Here is a 24,961-nt window from a genome sequence, read left to right as displayed (position 1 = left end):
AAATCTTGCCAATACAAAACAAACACTTGCAGTTTCCCAGGTGCAAAAAGCTGTCACTGCACCCCTCTAGCAACATCAAAAGGTGAGGGAAAGTTCGACCACCTTGAGACAGGGCTTCAAGAGGATGAAGCAGTCGAGGATAACAACTGCTACCTCAGCTGGGATCACAGGGCTTGTGTCTCTGGGGAGCCTGGCAGTACTGGGTACTATTTTTGAAAAACTGAACAGATGTGTGTGAAATGTATTATTTTTGTCTGGGATTTAAGCATTTGATGGGAAAATATTCTTTAAGAGGTTTTCACATGAATCAAGTCTATGTTAAGTCACTGATACTAGTCTGAAGTAATTGTTTAAACAAATATAGGTATGTGTTCAAGAAAAAGTGAAGTGCAGATCACTTTCAGCCATAAAGGCATCTTAAGCAATTTGTCTTACCTACTTGGCATAAGGCACACGTTTTTATTCTCCTCTACTGATAAAAACAACAAATGTACTTCTCCTTCAACAAACAGAATATTTTACAATATATACTAAATCTTTTACTTTTTTGACCTTCTGAGTAGAATACAAGGCTTTTATTTGAGTTTGATGCAAAGCACCTCCAGCTCTTCACTCGACACCTGCATTTAATCTATGAAGTCTCAGAAGTCTTTTATACTCTGCAAAAAAAAAAAAAAAAAGGCTGCAATCATGCATCTCAGATGTGATTATCAGTTTAAATCACTCACCAGGTCACATTTGCTTTGAAAGCCCGTATCTATCATATGGAGTCCTGAAAAAATTTCAACTTATAATTTAAAACACTCAAGCAAGTCAGGAAAAACTAAGACAAGAACACTCTGTTGACATCTGACATGTACAGAGGTCCTGAAGACACTTTGTACAGGTCTGTATTATTCACTGCAGTATAATAGACAAATACCTGAAGGTAACTTAAATGAGCAACATTGGGTACCATCAGCAGCCAAGTCATGATAACGTGGAGCTCAGAGATGGCTCATTTATCTAATGAGAAGTAGTTCCCAGTATAAACATACTTAAAAGGTAATGATGAGTTTTGCATGCCAAAACCCACAAATATATCCAGAGGTTTCACAATATATGTTGTCGTGTAATTACTCAATTACACAACTTAATGTTCCAGCTCAGCAAAATATCTAAGCATATTTAGCATACTCTAATGTTACTGAGGTTTACAGAAGTTTGTAGATGGGAAATGGTTTAACAAAGAGAGACAGAAATGAAGACAAACATGATAGAATTTGTTTTCAATTGAACACATTTTCAATTACAACTGGTTAAAAACAAAAACAAAAAAACAAAAACGAAAAAAAAAAATCTTTCAGAAGGTTCTGAAGAAATTCAGTTTAAAGTCTTCTGCATTAAACACTAGAGTATGTTTCTTCCTTCTCCCACTTTTCTCACCTTCTATCTCCATTTTCCCTACTTTCATTTTCTAGTTTTCCTTTCTATCTTCTACTTTTCCAGTTGAAAGACGGCAAAGCGGAAAGTTGGAGAAATTGAAGAAGATGTAGGAACTTTTGAAAATCCTTTTTCCACAATTGCTCTTTTAAAGAAACTGATATTTAACCCAAGGACATATATATATATATATATATATATATATATATATATATATATATATATGTGTATATATATATATATATATATATAAACATGAAAGGCTTTTACTTCAAGCTTTCGCTAAAACCAGGAATTAGCACCTGGTTAGTGAGGAAATTACATCCAGCCTTTTAAGGCTACTTTCAAGAGACGCCATTTAGCAAGACTGCACTAGACTGAGAGAATGATTAGTTTTTCTTCTAAAGAGTCTGTAAACAAAAGATGCAATCCTGCAGGTCACAACATGACTGCAGAGCTCCAAGAAAGGACTGAAGAAAGCTACACAAACTGCAGCTGGGCAAGAAACTCTTTCAGCAATAACAATTCAGTTATTTAATGCAAACAAGAGATTCTTGAATCCCTCTTTTGTGGTCATTCTGTTTTCGTGCAGCAAGAGCTAGACTGTGAATCATTTCTATAGATTATAGATACAGAGATCATAGAATCACAGAATGGTTTGGGTTGGAAGGGACCTGAAAGCCCATCCAGTTCCAACCCCCTGCCATAGGCAGGGACACCTCCCACCAGACCAGGTTGACCAAAGCCCCATCCAGCCTGGCCTTGAACACCTCCAGGGTTGGGGTATCCACAGCTTCTCTGGGCAGCCTGGGCCAGGGCCTCACCACCCTCTGAGTGAAGAACTTCCTCCTAACATCTAATCTAAATCTCCCCTCTATTAGTTTAAAACCATTCCCCCTTGTCCTATCACCACACCCCCTGACAAAGAGTCCCTCTCCAGCTTTCCTGTAGGCTCTCTTTAGGTACTGGAAGGCCCTTGTAAGGTCTCCCCAGAGCCTTCTCTTCTCCAGGCTGAACAACCCCAACTCCATCAGCCTGCCTTCATAGAAGAGGTGTTCCAGGCCTCTGATCTTCGTGACCCTCCTCTGGACCTGCCCTAACAGCTCCACATCCTTCTTGTGCTGAGGGCCCCACACCCGGACACAGGACTCCAAGTCAGGTCTCACAAGAGCAGAGCAGAGGGGCAGAATCCCTTCCCTCCCCTGCTGGTCACAGTGCTTCTGATGCAGCCCAGGATCCAGATGGCTTTCTGGGCTGTGAGTGCACATTGCCAGCTCGTGTCAAGCTTCTCATCAACCAACACCCCCGAGTCCTTCTCCCCAGGGCTCCTCTCAATCTATTCTCTGCCCAGCCTGTATTTGTGCTTGGGATTGCCCCAGCCCCAGTGCAGGGCCTTGTGCATGGCCTTGTTGAACCTCATGAGGTGAAACGTCTCAGGCCTGTCCAGGTCCCTCTGGATGCCTTTCCCTCCTGCGTGTCAAGTACACCACGCAGCTTGGTGTCAGCAGCAAACTTGCTGTGGGTGCACCCAGTCTCACTGATCAGAATAACCCCACACAATGCTGTTAAATTTCCCATAAACGACAGAGAGTCTATGAAGTACCAAGGCAGTACACAATTCTCCTTTAAAATACTGTATTCTCAGTTCTCATCTCTGCATTGCTAATGGTGGTTGTGATGGATCAAGACAAGCTGTACTGCTTTTCTGATACAAGTATTTATTGGTGTAGTACCATCAAGCACAATTTTCATCTTCTCAGATCTACAGTGACAACAATGGGAACAGAAAAAGGGTAGACGATCTCTAGAAATGTGCATTATTGCTCTTGTTTAAAGTCACTTCAACAGACATAGGTAACTAACTCAGATAACATGAAATCCTGTCTCCAAAAGTCAGTGGTAAAAATTGCAATGGCACCAAAGAAGCCTTATTGTTTTATTTATTTCAGTAAAGTTCTCTTAAAACATATTGCAATATAATATTAACAGAGGTGTCTAAGCAGTATTTTTAACACAAGGTAATATTTCAAAATAGGAAATTTCATAAAAAAGCACCACTTGAAACTAGTGTAGTTTTCACAGTGTACTGCAATCTGCAGAGACCACAGAACAAAGGAATTATCCAAAATATTAAATTAAAATAGACTTGACATATTCTGCCCAGTTTTGACTTCATAGAAAGTATAAAAACATATAGGAAATGAGAAATATTCAGGTAAGATCTTTGAATTTTCAAAATGTCTCATAATACAAAATGATTCATTTTTTGTAAACCAGATCCTTTCTCCTCTCACAATGGCAGCACTTTTCAACCTAAATTATTTTCCTCCTGTAATGGTCAAGTTTTTCATAACCACCTGTTGCTGCAGGTATCTGCATCAAATAATCGAAATAACCACCTGACTTTCTAGATGTATTAATTGACTCTGTATGACTGGATTTTGCTAGCCTCATACTTCCTCTACAAAACCTTACTTTATAAGTAACCCCATTAGAAACACTGTAAGCAGTGGGGAGGTGGGAAGACTATCTCCAGGTTTTTAAAGCATAATCATAAACTTGGTAACAAAAGATGAAAAAAAAAAAAAGTTTTAAAATGACTTCTGTACTTCACAGCATTATATTGTGCTACTAAAAGAAAGAAATGGTATGAAAACTTGAATAAAAAAGTTCAAAGCTGTAAATATAATTAATAGGATATACCTGTCAAGAATAAAGCATGCAATTAATTACAGCAAATGGGATAAGTGCCATAAAATGAGCATTCATTGTAAATTGTCTGATTCCTTTTGAACTTTATCTTACTCAGGATCGTGGTGCACCACTTAACATTGCATGGTATGAGGTAATATATATCATTTTCATAGAGACAAAGGCTATATACTATGCTGTTAGTTAGACTACCATAAATCAACACTGATTCAAGCACACTTGCTCCAAATTCATGTTACTGTAATCAAGGTCAGCAAGTGGCTCTGGATTCAGGCTTCTTTTTTTTTTAAGGGAGAGATGCAAAATAGGATCAAATAAACAGCCTTTTCTTGCTTGAAATAAGGCTAAGCTTGCTGTAAATTGCAATTTATTGCAATTTATTGCAATTTACATGTATTTAGTAAGAATTTTTTTTTCATCATGTGAGTACCTTATCACAAGTGACAATAGCGAAACTGTATTAGATGCATTACCATTACCAGATGGGTCCAAAATACCACGTCTGCTCTTGTGAATCTAAAAATCTACTCTTAATTTAAGGGCAGTTACGGACAATCCCTCAAGAATCCTCAGAACAGATTTACTGCATTTAAGAATCCATAGACTGAATTCTCTCTTAGCTGTAATAATGTTCACTTGTACCTCCCCAGTAGTTTCTGCATCCTTTAATAATGGTGAATTTAAATGCAAGTACCACCAATGTGTGCATAATACAGGAACTGAGCATCAGTCTCTTCCTTATTCAAGCAATTCCACTAGCCACCCAAATCAAGCATATATAACAAATCTAGTGGTATGATTTGTATGTATGCTATATATAGGCAAATGCTTATTATATTCAAGTAACATCTGCACTTTGCTGAAGATGTATTAGATTATGTCTAGCATCAGATTCTGATTATCTGCTACACAGGTTTAAATCGAGAATGACTCTTAAGTTCTCATTATATTGGGGGCTGACAGCCTTTGAAACAACTGCATATGGCAAAGCAGCAAAGAAAAATAAGGGGTTACATCTGTGAGAAAGTGACTTTCTTAACTTTTTCTAAAACAAAAATACAAGCATGTCATTTCAAGCCTTCTCTAACATTGTCTTCTGCTGGAGTTTTATCTTAGAAATACCTTGTCCTGCTCTATGCAGAGCTCCCCTTACAGCACATGCATTCTTTATACAGCAACGAGCTGCCTTCTGAGAGGAAGAAGCCCTTTGACCCACTCCTCACAAAATCACCTCTTTGTAGGGTTGGGTTTGTTAGAGAAGATATGATGGTTTTGATACCTCCTATGAATTATTTGATTAGTTTGCCTTACTAAGCAGTCAGGCAGATCAGAAAACTACAACCCCTGTGGTATTTAATCTTTGATCAGTCTCACTAGACTCCCAGGGTAAAGAACTCAGAAAAACTGCTCTGTTCTTTAGTAAGGCAGCCCTTCAAGCACTCTAATCTCAGAAATCTTCCTTTATCACTATAAAATGTAATCTGTAATAATACCAGTATTTTGCAAATGTTGAACATTTTCAGTATTATCTTTAATCTGTCCTTCCTTGTGTCCCTGAAAGTACGAACGAAAAAGGCACAAAAAGACCTCTGTCACAGACTTCAGTGACACCAGGACTGATCTTACTGTGGTTTGTACAGTTATGCTGGCCTCAACACAGCATCCAGTGAGGTATCTTGTGATGGGCTGCTTGGACCTTACAGCTGAAAGTAAGGAAAACCAGTGTTCTCTGTTTGGAGCAGGAGAACAAGCTGTTCAAAGCCTGCACATCTTTGAATATAAACCTGAAGAAAAAGGATGAGGGAAAGGTAACCACAGGTGGTAATGACGGAATTAGAAAATTACAATTAAAAATGGAACCACCAGATAGAATTCTAGCATTAAGGTTCATGATTTTACAGAAAAATCTAAAAAACTCTAGTATAGGTGAAGTGCACAGGAAAGAGCATATATTTAGATACATGCTCAGGCAGACACCTACAATAAAGCTGTACCATGCACAGTAGTCTCACTTTCAAGAAGGTTGATGTAAGGCAGCCTCTGAGTGCCTCATTAATATCCCTCTCCCATAATTACGTGTGTGACATACAAACACCCACTCTTTAGTAGGAATGGTGAGGGATGACTGGAAAGAGTCAAACTAGATGCCAGAGCATGCTACTTGCTCCTAACAAAAGAGATAAGAACAGAGAGTGAAGCAGTATTGATGGAGAAAGGAGAAAATGAGAGAAAACGCTCTTCACAGATCAGATAGAGCAGTTTGCTGTAAGAGTTGGTAGAAGAAAAAAAAATCAGTGTCATTGAATACATTGTTTCTTTTTAGAATTAACTGAGTGATTTAACACCCCCCCTCCCAAAAAAAAAAAAAAAAAAAAAAATTAAAATTAAGCATTCAGCAAAATAAATATGCTTGTTAATGGTGTTCCTTTTTGGTCAGGAAAATATTTTGCCATTTGTAATAAATGGAATAAATATTTGTTTCATTTCAAAAACTTTAATTTCTAACACATTATTTTCATACTTCATTCCTTCTTATCATGCACCCTTTCACTGGCAAAAAAAAAATGGGAAAAAACTTTCCCAAATTACTTAAAAGCAGACAATTTCAAAATTAAATTAGAATGATCATTAGTTCCAATGATTTTGTTGAGAAAAAATATTATATTTTGTAAAAACAATGTTCTATTTTTGACCCAGGTTCACTTCAAGAATACGGTGCATGTATACTTGAATGTTACCATACTATCACTTGTAGCCTGTGGCATGTTTGAGGCACTTATAGAAAGCACATTTTATAAGATGTAGACAAATTAGCCTCAAAGTGCATTTAGTCTTCTTGTTAGCCTGCTGCAGTGAAGAAAATGAAAGCAGGTTTCCATTACTTGGCTGTGCTGCTTTCAGCTCCAGCACTAAAAGGTATGTGTTTATCCTCACCTGCAATTTTTGTGGGTCCAGAAATAAATTTTAAAAGACAGCTTTTTTACAAATAGGTTTTGAGCTGAATTCATGGTTCCTCTGACTGAAGATGTTAACAGAAGTAACATCTTGGAACACTGAAAGCTCTCTTTTCTTTAAATACTGATCATTTAATATCTTTAAATATTCCTAAAATTGAGAGCATTTTAGTGGGACGGTATGTTCATGTCAACACACAGTAAAGTGTCAAATACAGACATTGAATCAGAGCAGAATCCAAATCCAATTTAAACCTCAGTTCTGTGCTAACACCTCTGTACAGAAATTACGATGAAATCCATAAAATTGATATGCTGGTTCCATGTTCATGAGTGATCTGATTGATCCTTCCACGCACGCAGTCAAGAGAAACTGATATCAGCGTTCCGTTATGTACTTCAAAAGATGCACGGAGGGACACACTGGTCCATATGCTTCCCTCTGGCATCTGACCTCCAATCTGCTGGGCAATTGCTGTGGGTTGCATGTGATCCATGGTCAACTGGTTGAGAGTCACTTTAAGCACGTTGCATGAATGGATTAGCTTTAAGTTAAATGCAAGGCTGGCAACTCCCTTTTCGGTAAAAATGAAGTACTTCTGAGCAAGCTGTCCAGAAGAAACCAGCTGTATCTGTTTCTCACTGGATGAAACCTGGGTGAAATCCAGTAATTTGTTTCTCACGGCTCCAGTAGGCAGACCCGTAACAGAAACTGTGGCTGATATGGCACTAGAAACTGCTGAAGGTATCCAGATGAGGCTAAAAATACTAATTCCAGAACTATCTCCAAAATACCGAACATTACATTGTGCAGGAGAAAGTATCTCAAAGCTAATCAGATCTCCGGCAGCAACTTTTGTGGCCCCAGAAGCAGATATTGACGTGTCTCTGTAGTTTACCCCAGATTTAAATACATTCATTAATTCTCTGTTGGTGCCATTCCTGTTTATATAAGAAATTAAGGAGAAACCCTCCCGGACACAAGTATGACCCATGGAATACAATGCTTGGTGGAACACAAATTTGACAACACCGGTTTCAGTGAACTTTATAGCTCTGCCATCATGAGATAAACTTAGCATGTAAGGGTCAGAAACAGAAATTATTTTAAAGGTAGGCCGATAGTTGGTTTGGTAATGCATTGCTGTTGACATCTGTGCACTGATTGCCACAGCACCCGTGTCATGAGACAACCAAAACAAACTTAGTGGTGTGTTAAGATCATAAATATGTAAGTCTTTACTTTGATTGCAGAACTGATTTGGGCTCCTTAAAAACACAGAAAGAGTTTGGCTGGGTTCCACTTCAGCAGCACTGCTTAAACTAGTGCTCTGGAAATATTTTCCTTCTGGTTGTTCAATGCGAACACCACTCAGTTCGTAGCCTTCCTCACTGCCATTTAGCTTTAAGGAAAGCTGCAAAAAATTCCTGCAGTTGTGTTTTACTGCAAAATTTAGGTCAGTCCACAACAAACCATGTTGCCTGAATACCAGGCTGGTATCTTCAATGGACAGGATTTCACGGTGAAGCTTTTCCCTTATCTTCAAGTTCAAACCAGAGTAGACCTGAGAGATGCCAGACTTTACAGATGGTAAAACGATGTTTGCAGCCCAAGACTCTGAGAGCTTGTTTTCAGTGGTTGCTGAGCAAACTGTATCACTGACAGTGGAGCAAGGCATGGCCACCATTCCATCTTCACATTTCAAACACGCCTGGCATTCCTGCATTTCCTTATTAAAGAAATACTCCTCGCCACACAATCCCAAAGCAGCATCTTTCTCAGCAATTCCAAGGCATCGGAAGCCACCTGTTCACAGGAAATGGGCAATTTTTATCATTAAACCTTTAAAACAATAAATATAAGAACTCTACAGCTCTGTATAGCAAGTAACTTTGATAACATGTCTAATCATAAGAGAGAAAACAGAAGACAACCATGATAAAAATGAAGATAACCAGGAAGAAATTATTTACTGTGAGGGTGGTGAGGCACTAGAACAGGTTGTCCAGAGAAGCTGTGGATGCCCCATCGCTGGAGGTGTTCAAGGCCAGGCTGGATGGAGCTTTGAGCAACCTGGTTTAGCAGGAGGTGTCCCTGCCCATGGCAGGGGGTTGGAACTGGATGGGGTTTAAGGTCCCTTCCAACCCAAACCATTCTATGATTCTACGTTAGATCAGTTTGCACTATTAAAGGATCCTTGCTAGCAAACAGAGGAAACACTACAGGTAACTCACCTTGTCCGAGCCGAATCCAGTGGTTTAGAGTGTGAGGAGCAAGGAGAGCGAAGGGACTGCATAGAGGCAATTCTAACCAAAACCTCTAATGGGTCAGATACAATGACATTGCTCCAAAGACACTCTTTCTCTTAAGTAAAAGGCATAGTGCACTAAGCAGATAAGATACTTCCAACAATGCAGAGTTCCTCTATACAAGAAATGCCCGCTGTCTGCCCAGTCATGTTTTGGGGCAGCACTGCTGTAGCTGTGATTTCTAAAGCAGTGCTTTTCAACCTGAGGGATGTGGACCCCAGGCATTCTGTGTACTGTTTTTAAAGAACCTGCAAGAGACAAGTAGGAAAAGCAAAATGGCAATCAGCAGGCTTAAAGTCAATATGCAGATGTCGATGCTGTGAAAGGCACAAAACTACTGCCTTAAGACACAGGACAGCAGTGGTCTTGATAGTTTAAAGTTATCAGGAATAATTAATTTAAAAGAAGGCAATTTTGTGCTGCTGGCCAGCATACCATGACCTCGGTGGATCAAAGAATGCACACCCGAAGAGCAGGTTTTAAAAACAGCCTGTAATTTTCTATGGCAATTTTCCAAAGAGCACTGCCAGCTGCCACTGCCTCCAGCTGGAGCAGCTGGTGCCCAAAACCTTTGTGCACAGGGCCTTCAAGACCTAAATCATTGCACATGATTTGATACAACCAAAAGAATAACCACTTGCAGTTTGTGCCTCAGTTTAATCACCAAGGCACTTGCTTCTGCTTTTTGACCACACATAATCAAACTCAATAATTGTCTTTCTTATAGCTCTTCTTAAATATCCTTCACTATCTAACCACTGTGTTATTTTATTCACAAGCGTTTTTTAATCATATACATTTGCTATACTCCTCAGCTGGAAAGTTGCTGTATCTGAGCAGGGATTTGCTCCAAGATTGGGACTACAAGCATTTGACACGGAGCCCAGCAGGCCAATTTTCTCCATTGCTAAACCCAGGGCGGAGCTGGCTATCACCAGACTGCTGATGCAAGCAGAAAAGCACACCACACGTACTGAGGACTGCAAGTCAGAGCAGTACATCTGCACCTGGCACACAAGGAAGGTCTGGATATTGGCTAAAATTCACTTCTGATACAATGTTATTCAGCTGAGAATACCAGACACTGTATTAATTTATACAGACTTCGTATATTCACCCTCATATCTTTGCCTATTCATGTTTCATTCACTGAAGAGATGATTCTTCGCTAACACTGATATGTAGGACTACATAATTTATGATGTGAGAATATTCTTTCAGAGACCCTGTATGGTTTCCTCAAAAGAGCTTGTTAAAGAAAAGTAAGATTTTTTCCATTTGAAATAAGTTAAAAGAAATTTATCGTTTTATTCCCCCTGAAAGTGTTGAGCTTTTATTTTTACGAGAAGCAAATACCAAATAAATAAGATCACATTTTTTCAGCTATGAATATTCAATGGGGAATATAAAAGAATATCCCTTTGCTTTGCTGTTGAAAATAGATCAGTGTACACCATAGCATAACTATTCACATGACACCTTTTAACCAGTTCTACTGCTCATATCAATGGCTCCCACGACAGTCAAAAATACAGGATGAAATGCTATTGAATAGACAAACACAACTGTTTCATACAGCAGAGACCTGCAGAAGTGCCTAGAAATACTTTTCTTGCTATTTGCTTCTTTAAAATATTTGCATTTATATTTAAGGATTTTTATAAATACAAAATTTTACAAATATATGTGGTGACTACCCTTATCAATTTGCTATCTACTTTTTGTCAGTTGAGACTGCAGCAGGTGTTCCCCCTTAATGTACTTTAAATAGGGGACTTCAAAGCAGCACATGGGCTCCTTTTTACTGTGGACACAGTAGCAAGAGCAGCATCGTGTCCTCTGCTAGCCCAGAAGAGGTCGAGCAGCAAAAGATAGCCCAACATCAGAAAGCCAGCAGAGCAGCATGCTGTGACTGCTTCCTATTTCTCTCTGACAATCTCTCCCACCTCTTTCTGGGCACTGCTGGTTTTATTGTGAGCAACCCAGCTGTAGTTGAGCTGTTTTTGTGAAATTGGGTGTCTCTGTAACACATCCACCAGCCCTCACAGTTCCTGAAGGCCAGGCAATTGCAACACAACTAGAGTAGCCATGCACCTAGTTGCTGCTGGGACTATTCATAGCTGCAAATGTGATATTCAAGCAGAGTACAAGAATCCATCCTCTTCTTGAACCCTCTATGTCAGATTTCAATCATTACAATTCAGCATAGATAATTACAAATCAGTGCTATTTAAGTTCTTGTTATTCACCACTTGCATTCACATTCTTGCTTTTGCAGTATTTCATCAATTTCCAGGGTCTTTCCAAATGCTGTCCTGCAGAAGACAAACCTGCAGTGTCTCACTTGAGGAGAGGACTCTACACAGCCTGGCTGCCAAGCTCAGATTGAGTTACTCTGAGAGCAGAGCTCTCCTGTTAGATCACTGAACCTGCTTTGAGATCCAAGGGAATACACCTCTCTGACCCACTGGTGTGAGGCTGTCCCAGTTTTGTGTCCCCACATGCAGCCTGTACCACAGCCTGTATTCCTGGTAGACACGCACATAACACAGCCAGCCACACGGATGAACACTGACAGAAAATGATGCCTTTGCCCACACACGCACGTGCAGTACTCACACAAACGTGGATAGCATGGATGGTTCAGTCCTGTTCCTCTTCTCTAGATGCCTGGGACTGAAGGCCACTAGTGGAATATCCACACACCATATGGGTCACTCCAATAACTGGTCCTACACTGTCTGGTCTCCTCCAGTTGCTGGCATCTGAACCTAGGAGCTCCCCTAAGTCTGAGGTCTTGCTATAGTTGCTGGTACTCAGACCTCTTATCCTACTCACCAGCTAGTCCAGCTTGAATTTTGCTAGCACTCACTACCTTCCCCTAAACACCCGTAATAATTTTTGTATATTCCCGTATCCATTTAAAACACTGTATAACAGGTCCTGTGCAATTCTCAAATCCTCTCCCTGCATCCCACAGTAAGTTCCATTGCAAGTCCCCTTAAGTTTGCCTGGCATGGTGGGGAGAGTGCCTTTGGTCAACTCCACTTAGTGGGATCACACCAAGGACAACAGTCTGTGAAAAAAGTGAATGGGTGAAGAAAGAGAGTCTCCTACTTGCATGTTTATTTATCATTATTTGCTGTGCCTCCCTTCACACTGTCAAGGGAACATGAGCTGCTTCAGATCCAACAACCTTTGCGTGCAGCTCAAGAAACCACATACAGCATCTGGAACTCATACATCAGATCACAACCCCATATACCCTCTATTACCCAAAACAGACATCCAGTTTCAGCCTCCTTTTGATAAGTTGTATACATGTAGATAATGAGCTACCATGAACAGGCTGAAAGTAGCAGTCTTCTCTAATAAAAAATAAGAGAGCGCACTCTCTTCCATGACAGATGGGAAAGACAACAGGACACTGAATCCTGATCCAAGTGGTAGAGAGAGCTTGCCTTTGCATCTTTATAAATTACCATTAAAAATGTGAGAAGAGAAATCAGGTCTTGCTTCTTCTTTCTTAAGTCTGATGGTACCTCATCTACAGCATCTGCCAGGTAAGGCAGCACTAGGTGCTCTCTTCTAGTCATTTCCAGTTTCCTATGGTGTTTTTGTAATACCATGCAACCCACCACAGTTCCTGCCCAGATAAAGGACAATGTACACAAACACAAGTCCTCTTTTAACCCTTTCCTAGGATCAGTTCTCTTCCACTTTTTTCTTTACCAGTGCTAGGGCAGAAATAGTACAAAATCACTCATTAAGAGCAGAAAACAGCCTTTGCCCCTCAGAGACACCACCTTTTCAAGTAAGAAGTTCAGAGGAGGAAAAGCATATAAGCTGATGAAGCCTTCCCTTGTTATTCTACTGGGTTATTCTACTGGGAGCCCTCAAGTAGAGGCTACAACCACTGAAATGCTTTGTTTGATCACACAGTTCCTTTCAAACTTTTTGGCCAACCAGAAGTTAGACATGTAGAAAGAAAACTAGCACCTTAATACATTTTGCTCAATACATCTATTAATTTTGCTCTTGTGTGTCTGACTGCCATGAGAAATAATGAAGCCTAAGCCTGAAGTGCACAATACCATTCAAATCTGTGCCTGAAAGTTCCCCCGTGCACCCACAAATGATGACAACTGTTGGTCGTTCCTCAATATTTGACAATATTATTGCTAAAAGAGAGTAAGATTGATGAAGAAAGGCTTTATAAGAACCTTCATTAGATCAAATCAAATATCTACCACAGCACAGCAGAAGGAAAATGACAGCTATTTTTCTCCATTAGGAATAATATCTGTGATTTTCACCCCATTTGCACCAGCATAAACAAGGTCAGGTCATCAGTGAAAATTAAAATCAAAGCATATAAAAACCCATGAAAATAAGGTTAAGAGGACCATCCAAAGGTCCTGGGGGATATTGTGTTCTAAATAGACCATATTATGTTCTAAATAGCACACAAGAACTGCTATCAACTTAGAGCTGAGTGTTTTTCAACCCCTTTGATTCCAGCAAGCTGAGCATGTCATTAGTCACAAACACACAGGCCTAAGTCTTTATCTATCTCTTCAGCCTGTTCCCGAAGATCTAATTATCTTTGTTCTTTAATTACTGGAGAATATAACTTACCTGGAGTATTCAGACACTTTATCCTCTCACCACAAATGCTTGGAGATTCAGTACATTCATCTCTGTCCTGTAAATCACAAGAATCATATTGAAACACTTTAATGCCATCACTTAAATTTGAAACAGGCTCTTCAGGCTCTGTGACACCCAGACATATGTGGGGAGGAAGAGAGGAGTGATTGCACAAACATGCTGGAGCAAGACAACCTGTTTTGGATTTGTGACCTGTTCTAGCAAGGTATCAAACGGACCCTGTGGTCTCCACAGAAAGCTAGCAGTGTACAGACCACAAACTAAATGGGTAGGTTGTTCTACTAACACTTTTTACAGCACATAATCTGTGACACAGTACCAACTCCATCAATCAGTTGACCTTGAGAACATTGTAACAACCAAGAAAGCATTAGGAAAAGCTCTAAGACATTTAGTCTGGGAGGAAGGTGCTAACTGAAAAACATCCAAGTGAAATAAATTAATCTTTCCTGCCAACAAGCCCTACCCTCACCCTACAGCAGGTAGAAGGGAAAGAACAAAAAACTAAATTTGCCATCAAACACTCACATTAAAGACAAGTGAGACTAGCAGGGGGAAGAGCACAGATTTTCAGTTTCTTCTCAACAGCATGGGCTTAGGTCTCTAGCTGTTAAGGTTCACATTAAGCCAAGGACTGGGAGCAACGCTTGGCAAAGATACTGCTTTAAATATTAAGATCCTCACATATCCTAGGACTTTTAAATAGAAGTGACCAAAGAGCCATCTCATTTTGTTTACATGCTGGTTTTGTATAATAAAATGCATTTAATACTAAAAATATCAGGGTTGAACATATTTCAATGTTTGTATGTTGTGTTTAAGCTAGAACTAGATTTTACATTTACTTTAACTGACAACTTTTGTTTGCAATTTATAAACAACCACCTGACCTTTCTTTAGTTTTACTTAATAAAGCTTTCCTCTACTTTTCCAGTGTGTCTAGCACTTCATGTAGACTGGACTGGGATTAAATAAACAAATTTAGCATGTATAAGTGTATGTGCTTTAGGATGTCCTTTCCTACCAGGATGAACAGAATTGACCAGCTCTTAGCCTTGGGAAAGCTTTACATCCAGCACTCACAAACTAGTGCCCATTTACACCAGCAAATGGTAGAGAAAACCCACAGAAAACTCCAGGCAAACTTTGAAGTGCCACAGACCCATTCAATAAAACACAGTAACTAGCTCTCTGACTAGTTACTTCCAGAATGTCATCCTTGTTTGTCCAACACAATACTTCATATACAATAACTGAAAGATACAGAATGATATTTCACCTGGCAAATCCGATCAGAGTTTGCAGAACACTCAGCCATTTGGAAAAAACCAGCAGGACACAATGTGCATTTTTCACATTGTGAAGGTGTCTTTTGGAAATTGCAAAATTCATCACTTTCACAAAGACCACAGTCCAGCAAAGACTCCCCAACATTAATCACTTTTGCATCCACTTCTACTTTATGGACAGAATATGACTTCTGGAGATGATTCCTGACCTGGTTCTGAAGTCCTTGAAGATGACTTTCAAAATAATTTTGAATATCTTCTTGCAAACTCTGAAATGACATTTGTTTCACTGTGTCAAAAAGCATGCCATACTGGACTTTGATCAGATCCATTTGCTCATACATTTTTCTTTGCTGTTCAAGAATCTCCTTTTGCTGGCTAACCAGTATGTGCTGCTGTTCAGCAAGTTTTTGCTGCAAATCTACAATGATTTGCTGCTGGCTTTTTAGCATTTCAGTAAATTTCTCGTGTCCTTTTGCAAGGTGCAGCTGTAGTATTAGGGCATCTTCAGATGGAACTTCGTTTTCTCCTGAAATACAATTGACTGATTATTATCCAAGAAAAATGATTTTCCAGGTTGCTGTATTATCTCTTCAAAGGCATTCACATTTTATAAGTTAATGAAAAGTCTCGTTAAATTCAGGTCATGATTGGAAGGCCAATTCCTTTACTATCTTTATAGCTCCCTTATGAGACTGCAAGCTCTTCGATTTCATAAGCAACATTTATAGCCAGAGACACTAAAAAAGTCATAATCAAACCCCATGCTTCAGGGCATAAATTAATCATCACTTGAGGTCAATAACAGATTAATCATTTCTATGTACATGTTCAAATACAGTAGAGAGAAAAGGGTCAACTTTCACTGTAAAGGTGATAAAATGAGGTGATAAAACTTGTTGAGAACACTAAGCTATTTAGGGTAGTAAAAATAAGGGTCAATTACAGAGAACTGCAAAAGAAGTCTATGATACTAAGGACCAGCAATAAAATGGCAAAAAGAAACTCAAAGAAGATAAAGGTAAAATGATGCACTCACCGGGAAAAAAAAAAATCTTATTCTTTCATAAAAAAAATGCTGTGCTTGTATATGATTATTAGCACTCCAAAATGATCTTGAGCTAATATAGCAGGTCTAGATACAGATCTTGGGCTACAAAGCCATGTAAGCATCAGTTCAGGGTCCAACAGAGGTTAAAAAGGCAAATAAAATGTTAGGAGCAATTAGAAGAGGAATAACAGAAGAGAACATATAATTACAACATTGTATTAATCAATAGAGCATCTTTAATACAGTATACAGTCCTGGTTCCCCGTGTCAAAAAGGGCACAGAAAAACTCAAAAAGGTTCACAGAAGGGCAATAAGGAACATTTAACATACAATACCCCTACAATATGAGAAAGTAGATAGGATTTTTCAGGCTGGTAAAAACAACTGTGTTATATTACAGGAGTCCTAAAGAAAGCAGATATGGAAAGACACTCCACTCTGTCTTGCAATACAAGAATTAGGTGGCACTAAATGAAGGCAGCAGGTTCAATACATGGTAGTAGTTCAGACATGTCAAGAAGTTGTTGACCTTCTATGAAGTTTATACAGCCTTGCTTATTTTTAATACCTCTACCCCTTGTCAAGTATGCATGAAACCAGCCCATAGGTTCAAGTTACTGGGCAGCAAGACAGTTACATGCATGATGTGATTGGATATCGGGAATTTTTGTAGACCTATATAGTTCCATTTGTGCTTGGGGCTGGAAAGACATACACAATTTCTTTTCCATAAGACTTGTGCTTGCAGAAGTCTGGCTTACAATTGTGAGTGTGGGCAGAAAAGCACAGATCTACGCTAAGTATTTTGACCATGCAAGTGACAACACGGTGCCAATGGACCACACCACATAGAAGCAAGAGTCATGCCTTCAAAGCAAATGGAAAGGTAAAGGGCAGCCCTTACCCGGGCAAATGCATTCCCCTAGGGAACTGCTTCATAGATTAACAGCCATTGGACTTACTGTCAGATGAGCTTGTGTACATGTCTGCCTTTACCAGTAACTACAGAAAGAGATGATCTTGACTTTATGCTTAACAAATAACATTAACAAATGCAGGTTTGTAAGAAACAAATAGGAATGAAAATTAACTATACAAAACCGCCCCATTCTAGGCCTTTTGACCCTCTTAATGGAAAAGGAAAGAAGAGGTGAGGAAAAGTCCAACTGCATCATTTAAAAGTCAGTCCAGGAAATTGGGAAACGATGAAAGGCAGTGAGTTAGTCAAGGATGCATTACAAAACTTCCTTTTTTTTTCACAAAACTACTTTTTCTCCAGCTCTTGTTTTTAGCCATTACCAAGCTACGGACAGGAAGAATACAGACTCTTCTAAAACAGGGTTATTGTGTTGTAACCTCCCCCTCTTTGAATCTGGTCTTTCATCACAAACATGAGCAGATCTATCAATGCAACGGTTAACTAAAGCCCTGATTCAGTAAAACACATCATGTACAGCTTATGTTTAAGCACGTACTTGGGGAGCATCATCTCCAGCCAGTAACTGGCGAACTTTCTGACTGCACTGAAACTATTCTTGTAATTCCCTCTCCCCACAACAGGCTTACAGAACTCTGTAACAACAGCAGCATTCCAGTTTGTCAATTTACCTTTGCTCCTTTTGGTTGTCTAAAGCTCAGCCGGTGACAATATGAGCCCTAAGAAATCCTTCATGACTGTTTTTATCCTCATTTTAATTTTACAGTTCTATGACAAAACTTAGTTTTACGCCAGTACAAGAGACCCTCCCCTGCACATTAGCTGGTGCTACAGGTAGTTCACAACACCAGAGCAACAAAGAGTATAATAAAACTCTTGCACAAAAAAGATTACTAAAAAGAAATGAGAATACAATTAAGTGGAGGAGAATCGTGTTTGCCAAAAGAATTCTGAAGTAGAAGTTTAAAATAGCTCAGAGGTTCTATGCCCTAAAAATGGCCCTGTTTCTCTCTGTTAACTACATAAAGGTAACCCACAGTGAATGTCAGATAGGGATGTCTCTATCACAGTCATCTAAAATTATACAAGAATTCCAGTGCAAGAGATCTTTAGAAATTGTTACACTCCCGCAATCCTACTGAACTACCTTTCCCCATTCCCCAGACAAGAATCAAACAGGTAAACCCCCTTGCAACATCCAGACGTTCTCATGACCACAGACGCAATATTACCTTTCTTACACACACACACTATACTCAACCATGGTAAGGTCTATTTTGCAGCCACCTGCTCCGCACTTCCAGGATCCATGGTGCAAACACAGTACCTACCTATGACCTGCTGCCATATTTCTCTAGGATGCCTTAGAAAGGACATGTTATCCTGAGGGTGTGCTGCAAGGACAATGTAGCCCTCAAGCACAACCTGGTTGGAGGTCAAAAACTAAAAGCAGACAGTCTGTAAGGAAGGCCAGCAGAAAGACTAACCCCTCTGAGATCTTCAGTGGGTCCCAGGGGCACGGAGCCACCTGATGGTGCCACCCCCTCCTGGTAGCCACAGGAGATGAGAGCAGAGGGTTGCAGGCACCGCTCGGAAGAGTGCAACAGCATGAGAAGCTACAAACTTGTTCACTGGGCTTGGCAGGTATGAGATATGGCAGCTGCACATTAACTGCAGATAAGTCTGTCCAAAAGAAAACAGAAAGATGGGTTGGATGGGAAATATGAAGGATTTAATGGCAACTGAAGAATGAGGGGAGAAACACAGAGGAATACAAGATAAGACGGTGAAAACAGGCTCTGTACAGTCCTTCTTTTGGCATGCCAGTCTTTCATCTGGAGTAAGGTGTACTCAGGGAGGTGCTGAGGAACACCAGTGACAATTCTGCAGTGGAATGGTCTCATCTGATTGAAATGGGAGTTCAGGTCTGCACTCTAGTATCTTCCTCTCACCACAGGAGCCTGGCCAACAGAAGTGGTGGTTCAGCTGCAGTTCGCAGGAGCCTTCTAGATCATACCTATGGTGCTGGCGATATTGGATGGAGAGATGATGAATATGTTGGTGTGATCTCCACAGGAGGGCTGTGCCTGCTCTGGCTGGCAGCTGGTGAAAAGTGAGAGTCACCTGCTTCGTGCAGATCAACCTGCAAACATAGACATCATGCTGGGAATCAGCTAGAGCCCCGGGTGCTGGCCTTTATCTTGGACATCTGGTACTAGGCACTGTCTTCAGCAAGCATTTGAGTGCACCTCACTTGAATGGTCACCAAAACACAACCTTCTCTACCAGGCAAACTGGAGGGAAGATTTCTCTCAGTGACTGAAGAACCATTGTAAATCTACTCGTGCACTGTTGTAGAGCTGGCAGTCATAGGCTGGGGTGGGCCAAGAGGTCTCCTCCACCTGTGGATGGCGACAGTACAGGCAGAAAATGGCCTTAGGGTCACCTGGGTATTCCACGTGTATTTCAGCTCCCCAGCTGTTTGAGAAGAGGTCAATGGTAAGCACCCCATGCTGCTGGTCTCAGAGTAATGTGCTAGCATGGTACCCAGACAGGAACATTCTCCTAAAAATGAAGGAAAGACAGAAACAGTCACTGATCCATTTCTTCTTGTATGGATGGTTTCCTCAGTTTTGAGCTACAGCATCTCAAAATGTGTACCTAAAGGGCCAGACAGCCTTCTGTTTCTTTCTAATTACGCTTTTATACTTGATATAAAACTGACAGAAATCTCCATAGACAAATTCTCTGCATGTCTGCCAAAGAAACCTCTTTTAGGGTGATTAATTTAGGAAGAATCAGGAGAATGGGTGAAGCTGTAGAAGCGGCAGATAACTTTGTCATACGCCTGTGCTCTTTCCAACTGTGTTGGTAAGTTCCTGGAGCCTATGTAAATGTGTGATCACCTGTGCTGTCTGCAAAATGTACAGACATCACCCTGTAGTTATGCAAAAATTGTAGTTACAGAAAAAATACTTGATATTTTCTTTGCTCCCTGCTTAAGCCACTTGCTGAGCACATGCAGCAGCCTCATCTCAAAACACTGAAATGAAAACTTGGAAGACAGCAGCTACTCTGAGTACTGGAGGCAGCTCCGTATACTCTAACTACTCCTGGAGGTTCCTGGAGCTCAGCCAAGCCTGTCTGCAGCATATTTACTGCTGCATGCAAGAGGTCCCTACATTTCCTCCCGAGGGCTTCTTTCTGACCACACTACTGACCAGCACAGCTAGTTCCCCCTGCATCTGGTCCTTCTCCATGAAGTTACGTCTGTACTGCACATCTGTAAGCCTAACTGAGACAGGTTCCTGCCATTCCTGCACAGTAAGATTCACTCATACAATTTCATGACAGGAAAGCCACCATCTCCACCAAACAGACTGGGCACACCTCTTGCATGAGCTCTCAGCCTCCTCTATCATGGCTCTTTAGAAGACTAGAAGCAAAGGATGTTATTCATGACATTTACCTGGATTTGCCCCATCGTGTTCTCTGCATGCTGTTTGAATAGCAGTTCCCTCCATACAATGGCAAATGCATTTCCCCAGCTTCGAGGTGTGATTACCAACTTTGTTGTTCTTTTTTTTTCTAGCAGGCAGGCCATGCTGGAATTGCTATAGAACCACGCTCGTTTCCAAGACCCAGCTGCAAATGGGGGTTGAAGAAGGCATTCTCTGCACTACTGCAGAAATTCCACTGATCTGGGCTCCAAAGGAAGGTCTCCAAGGTCTTAGGCATATGCAGAGAATGTTAGAGGCACAGCAGAATGCTAGATGCTCGCCTGTACACCAGCTTGAAGGAAAACAAAGACTGTAGATGTGGCTTATTTTGTTGCTCCTGATGCTAAGTGCATGGGATTTCTCCTAGATGTTGATGAATCCAGTATGATTTTCTTCCACCTTTGGGAAAAAAAGCTGCCTTGTGAAGGACTGGGTCCAGTGTTTGGAATGGGCAAAACATGCAGACAGGCCCTTAGTGCAAACCGGACAGAAGTCTTCAGCCCAGGTCTCATCCACACCAATTGCATGATTGCTGCAGTGGTCTTGGGAGTGGGCTGCTGCCAACCTGTGTCACTCACAGGATGCGAGCCAAAAGCAGTGAGAAGGGAATTCCTTTGTGGGTGCAGTTGTCCTCATCTGGAAACTCAGACACCGAAGCTCATGTGTTATCACAGGTTTGCTCACTGTGTGCTTCCTTGCTGACGGCGCCTTCCACTGTACTAGGTGGTTTAGTGGGCAGTGCTGTTCAGTGCTTTCCCTCCAACATACAGGATGCTGGTCTCTGCCACAGGTGAGAATGGCTGGGACCAGCGAGGCACGTGAAGGAGGTGAACGCACAAATCCATGACAGACGTTGGCCATAATAAGTATAATCCATTCTTGATGGCTTGAAGAGCTTTAAGGGAAAAATGATACTGCTGTTCCTCTCAGACTTCACCCAGCAACATGCCTGCAAAGAGCATAAAACTGAAAGATTACAGTGAATTCTTGTTTCAAGTCTCAAAATCCCCAGTGTCTTCACTGTCCAACCCCTCTGCTTTACCTTCTTTTATTCTGTTTTCCTCTGTCCTGTGCCAGAGAGGACAGAGGACCTAACCCTACGGCCTAGGAGATGATGGATAAATGCAACTCACCATGTAAGTTGATGGAACTGGAGATTGAGCAGCAGAGACTGATCTCGGTCCTCTAAAAACAGCCATGGAGTAAGAGGATGTTTGGAGAAACAGGTTACGCTGGGCTGGATTCTCTTTGTTAGACCTTCAGGAAGGTACAGTGTGTCTGCTTTCAGCACCATCCAAGAAGTGTGAGTCTTTTCTGCCTGTGCAGAATGACCTTATCATTTACCACAACTTGTATTACACAGAGATGGATCTTGGTGAGCACAAAGAAAATGCAAAGATCCTAGGTCCTTTTGCAAAAGGGAGATATGGTAATCATGATGAGTGTGTAAAAACTATGCACAGAAGCAGAAAAAAAAAAAAAAAAAAAAAAAAAAGAGGCTGAGCATACTGTCTTCTCAGTTTTCTGCACACCTTTGGTCAGGGGGTGTACAGAGGTTCTGGAAGACATCTGGGAGCACTATCAGGGAAGATGAAGGCACACAGCATCACGGTAATATGCAAAGGAGGGTTAAATCTCTGCCCTGTGTCTGGGATCACCACTAAGTGCTGCAGCCTAATTAAGAGGAGGTGACGCTTTACCAATTAGTTGTCCAAAATGAGGCTTGACATGTGCTCTGCTGTCTGGAGCAGCCACTGCCCTCAGATTGGCCACAAGGACGTGACAAAGTTTAAGTATCCTTTACGCTTTCCATTAGCTTTGACCACCAATCAGGGATTAAATAAATCACTCTTCCTCATAAACTTTATATCTTTCAAATAAGGCATTAAACCAGAACCCAAACTGCTCTGCGGTCATTAAAGGTTGGCTGATGCTTTTAATGTGGGTAAATCCACATATCCCAGGCAATTACACAGCGTCTTTTGCTGACCTGTGAGTACAACCATGGACATCTCTGGTTTCTACAGGGATACTGAACTGACGAGGGCTGTACCATGCTCTGAATTAAGTGCAATAAGCAATGCCCTGCGATTCCTTTTTCTGCTGGCTACCACCGTAAGCCAACTTGTCAGCAGCAGCAAGTTTCACAGCACCAGCCCGTTCATTCAGGGTGCTGAGCGCACATGTGAGGCCTCGTAGGATGCTGCTGTAAACCAAAGCCCTGAGAAACACCAGGCTGCAAAGACAGAGCCAGTTAGAGGTCTTACGCTTGCTTTAAAATAGCACTAAAACGTCCCCGTTTTGCCATGTCCCATCCATTGCTGGAGTCTCACGAGTGTGCGCCCACACCTGTGTGTGTGCGGAGGGGGAAGAAGGGGCCGCACACCCCCGACGTGCCCCACAGCAGTGCCCCAAACCTTCTCCCCGAGCCCGGCTCAGCACCCGGAGCTGCTCACCCCGCTCTCACACCTCGGGGGGAGCTCCCACCAAACTCCGGGTGCGAGGAGCAGACCCCCCCCAAAACCCACCTCCCCCCGGTCCCCTCGGGCCACCCGCACCTGGCTTCACGTCGCAGGCCAGCTGCACCCCCAGGGCGCCTCCTCCGCCCAGCTCGGGCCCCCCGTAGGCGAAATCATCCCCGGCGAACTGCGCTGCCCGCTCGGCGGCTCGGAGCAGGGCGGGCTCGGGGCAGCCCTCGCCGGGGGCGGAGGCGCCGCAGCCGCCGGTGCCGCGGGGTCTCGGCCGCAAGCGGGGGGGCAGGCGGCACTCCAAGCCCTGGCAATCGCGGCGGGTGGCGTTGGAGGAGCAGCCCCCGGCCGGGCAAGCCTCCGGAGGACCCCCTCTGGCTGCGGGGGGTTGCGGCTTGCCCTGCGGGGCCCGCAGCGGCGTGGCGGTGTGCGGGAAGGAGCGGGCGGGCCGGCCGGCACGGGCTCCGCAGCGAGCCCCGCGGCAGGGCGGTGGGGGAGCCTCGCCAGCGCAGGGGGGCAGGCGGCAGGGCTCGGAGCCGCCGCCGCCACCGCCGCCTCCGCTGCAGCCCCCGGCGCCCAGCAGCGAGAGGCAGACGCCCAGCCAGCAGCGTGCCCACCACCGCCTCCTGCCCGGCATCTCCGGCAGCGCCTGCAAGGGAAAAAATAAAAAAAAAATAAAAAAAAAGTAGCCAGAAAGAAAAAATAAGTTTTGAACCCTCTTCGCCACCCCCCCTCCCCCCCCACGGTGTATCCCGGTTGAGGAACCTGCGGGGCAGAGCCCGGAGCGAGCGTGCGCGGCCTCGGGGCTCGGCGGCGGGGACTGAGCCGCTCCGAGAGCCGGAGGGGAGTGGGAAGGGGCAGCAGCATTCCTGGGGCTCCTCAGCATCGGATTTCCCAAGCGCCTCCCTTTAACTCCTTCGCTCCTCCGGGCCCCTGCCGGCGGGGCGGCGGGCGGGGAGCCCGCGGGGGCCTTCCCGTTAAAAAAAAAAAAAAAATAGGGGAAAAAAATCATAATAATTACCCCAAAAGGCTAGGAATAAAGTGCACGCACCGCGCGGCTACCGATAAGTAAGTTTCGTGCGTTTGGGCCGAGCTGGTTGCATTTCTGGCTTCCCGCTTTGATCGCCAGAAACTTGCATCAAAGATAAAAGCACGCTCACCAACTGCTGCTTGCTCTGATGCTACCTAAAGCCTAAGCTGGAGCGGAGGGGTGATTTTGACTTGAGTGCATTACTTTTTGGTAAAGTGACTTCCCTAGAAGTGCTCACAGTGGCGTGTGAGAAGCAGCATACCTTCCAGGGGCTCCGGAGCAGGAATAAACTCCCCACAGCAGGAGCCACCTCGCTTATCTAATCTCTTCCACATGTTACTGGTGGAAGGCGACACCACGGACGTGGCCGCTTCAGCACTAACTGCAGATGCCGCATTTTGTCTTTGGGAAGTTGGCCAGTGCAGATTCAATAGTTATGGACAGATGAAAAATGACAGAAAATATGATTTATTGATTCATTATCTTCAGCTTCCTTCCATCCATCAGCTCACACACATGTAACCTCCCGCTCATTATCTTTGCAATGCTCTCACACAACGTATTTGCTATCAGTTGTGCAGGAAAGTGAAGAAACAGCACATTTCCCTCTGTGCAC

At 42.4% G+C, this 24,961-nt stretch overlaps 1 protein-coding gene across 1 annotated transcript; it reads right to left on the bottom strand.

The window, feature by feature from the left end:
* Nucleotides 1-23,310: 23,310 nt before the first annotated feature.
* LOC309875220 (uncharacterized protein) lies at nucleotides 23,311-24,103 on the bottom strand (the record flags this gene model as incomplete). The annotated part of the gene is made up of 2 exons (XM_082754366.1): nucleotides 24,081-24,103; nucleotides 23,311-23,964 (listed from the first exon to the last, which is right to left on the bottom strand). The coding sequence occupies exon 2, from the start codon at nucleotides 23,950-23,952 to the stop codon at nucleotides 23,311-23,313; it is 642 nt and encodes a 213-aa protein (XP_082610492.1). The 5' UTR covers nucleotides 23,953-23,964; nucleotides 24,081-24,103.
* Between the last annotated feature and the right edge of the window lie 858 nt (nucleotides 24,104-24,961).

This window comes from Aythya marila (assembly GCF_965140915.1).
Source record: "Aythya marila genome assembly, chromosome: 2".
Classification (NCBI taxonomy): Eukaryota; Metazoa; Chordata; class Aves; order Anseriformes; family Anatidae; genus Aythya; species Aythya marila.
This window is presented reverse-complemented; position numbering and strand designations above follow the sequence as displayed.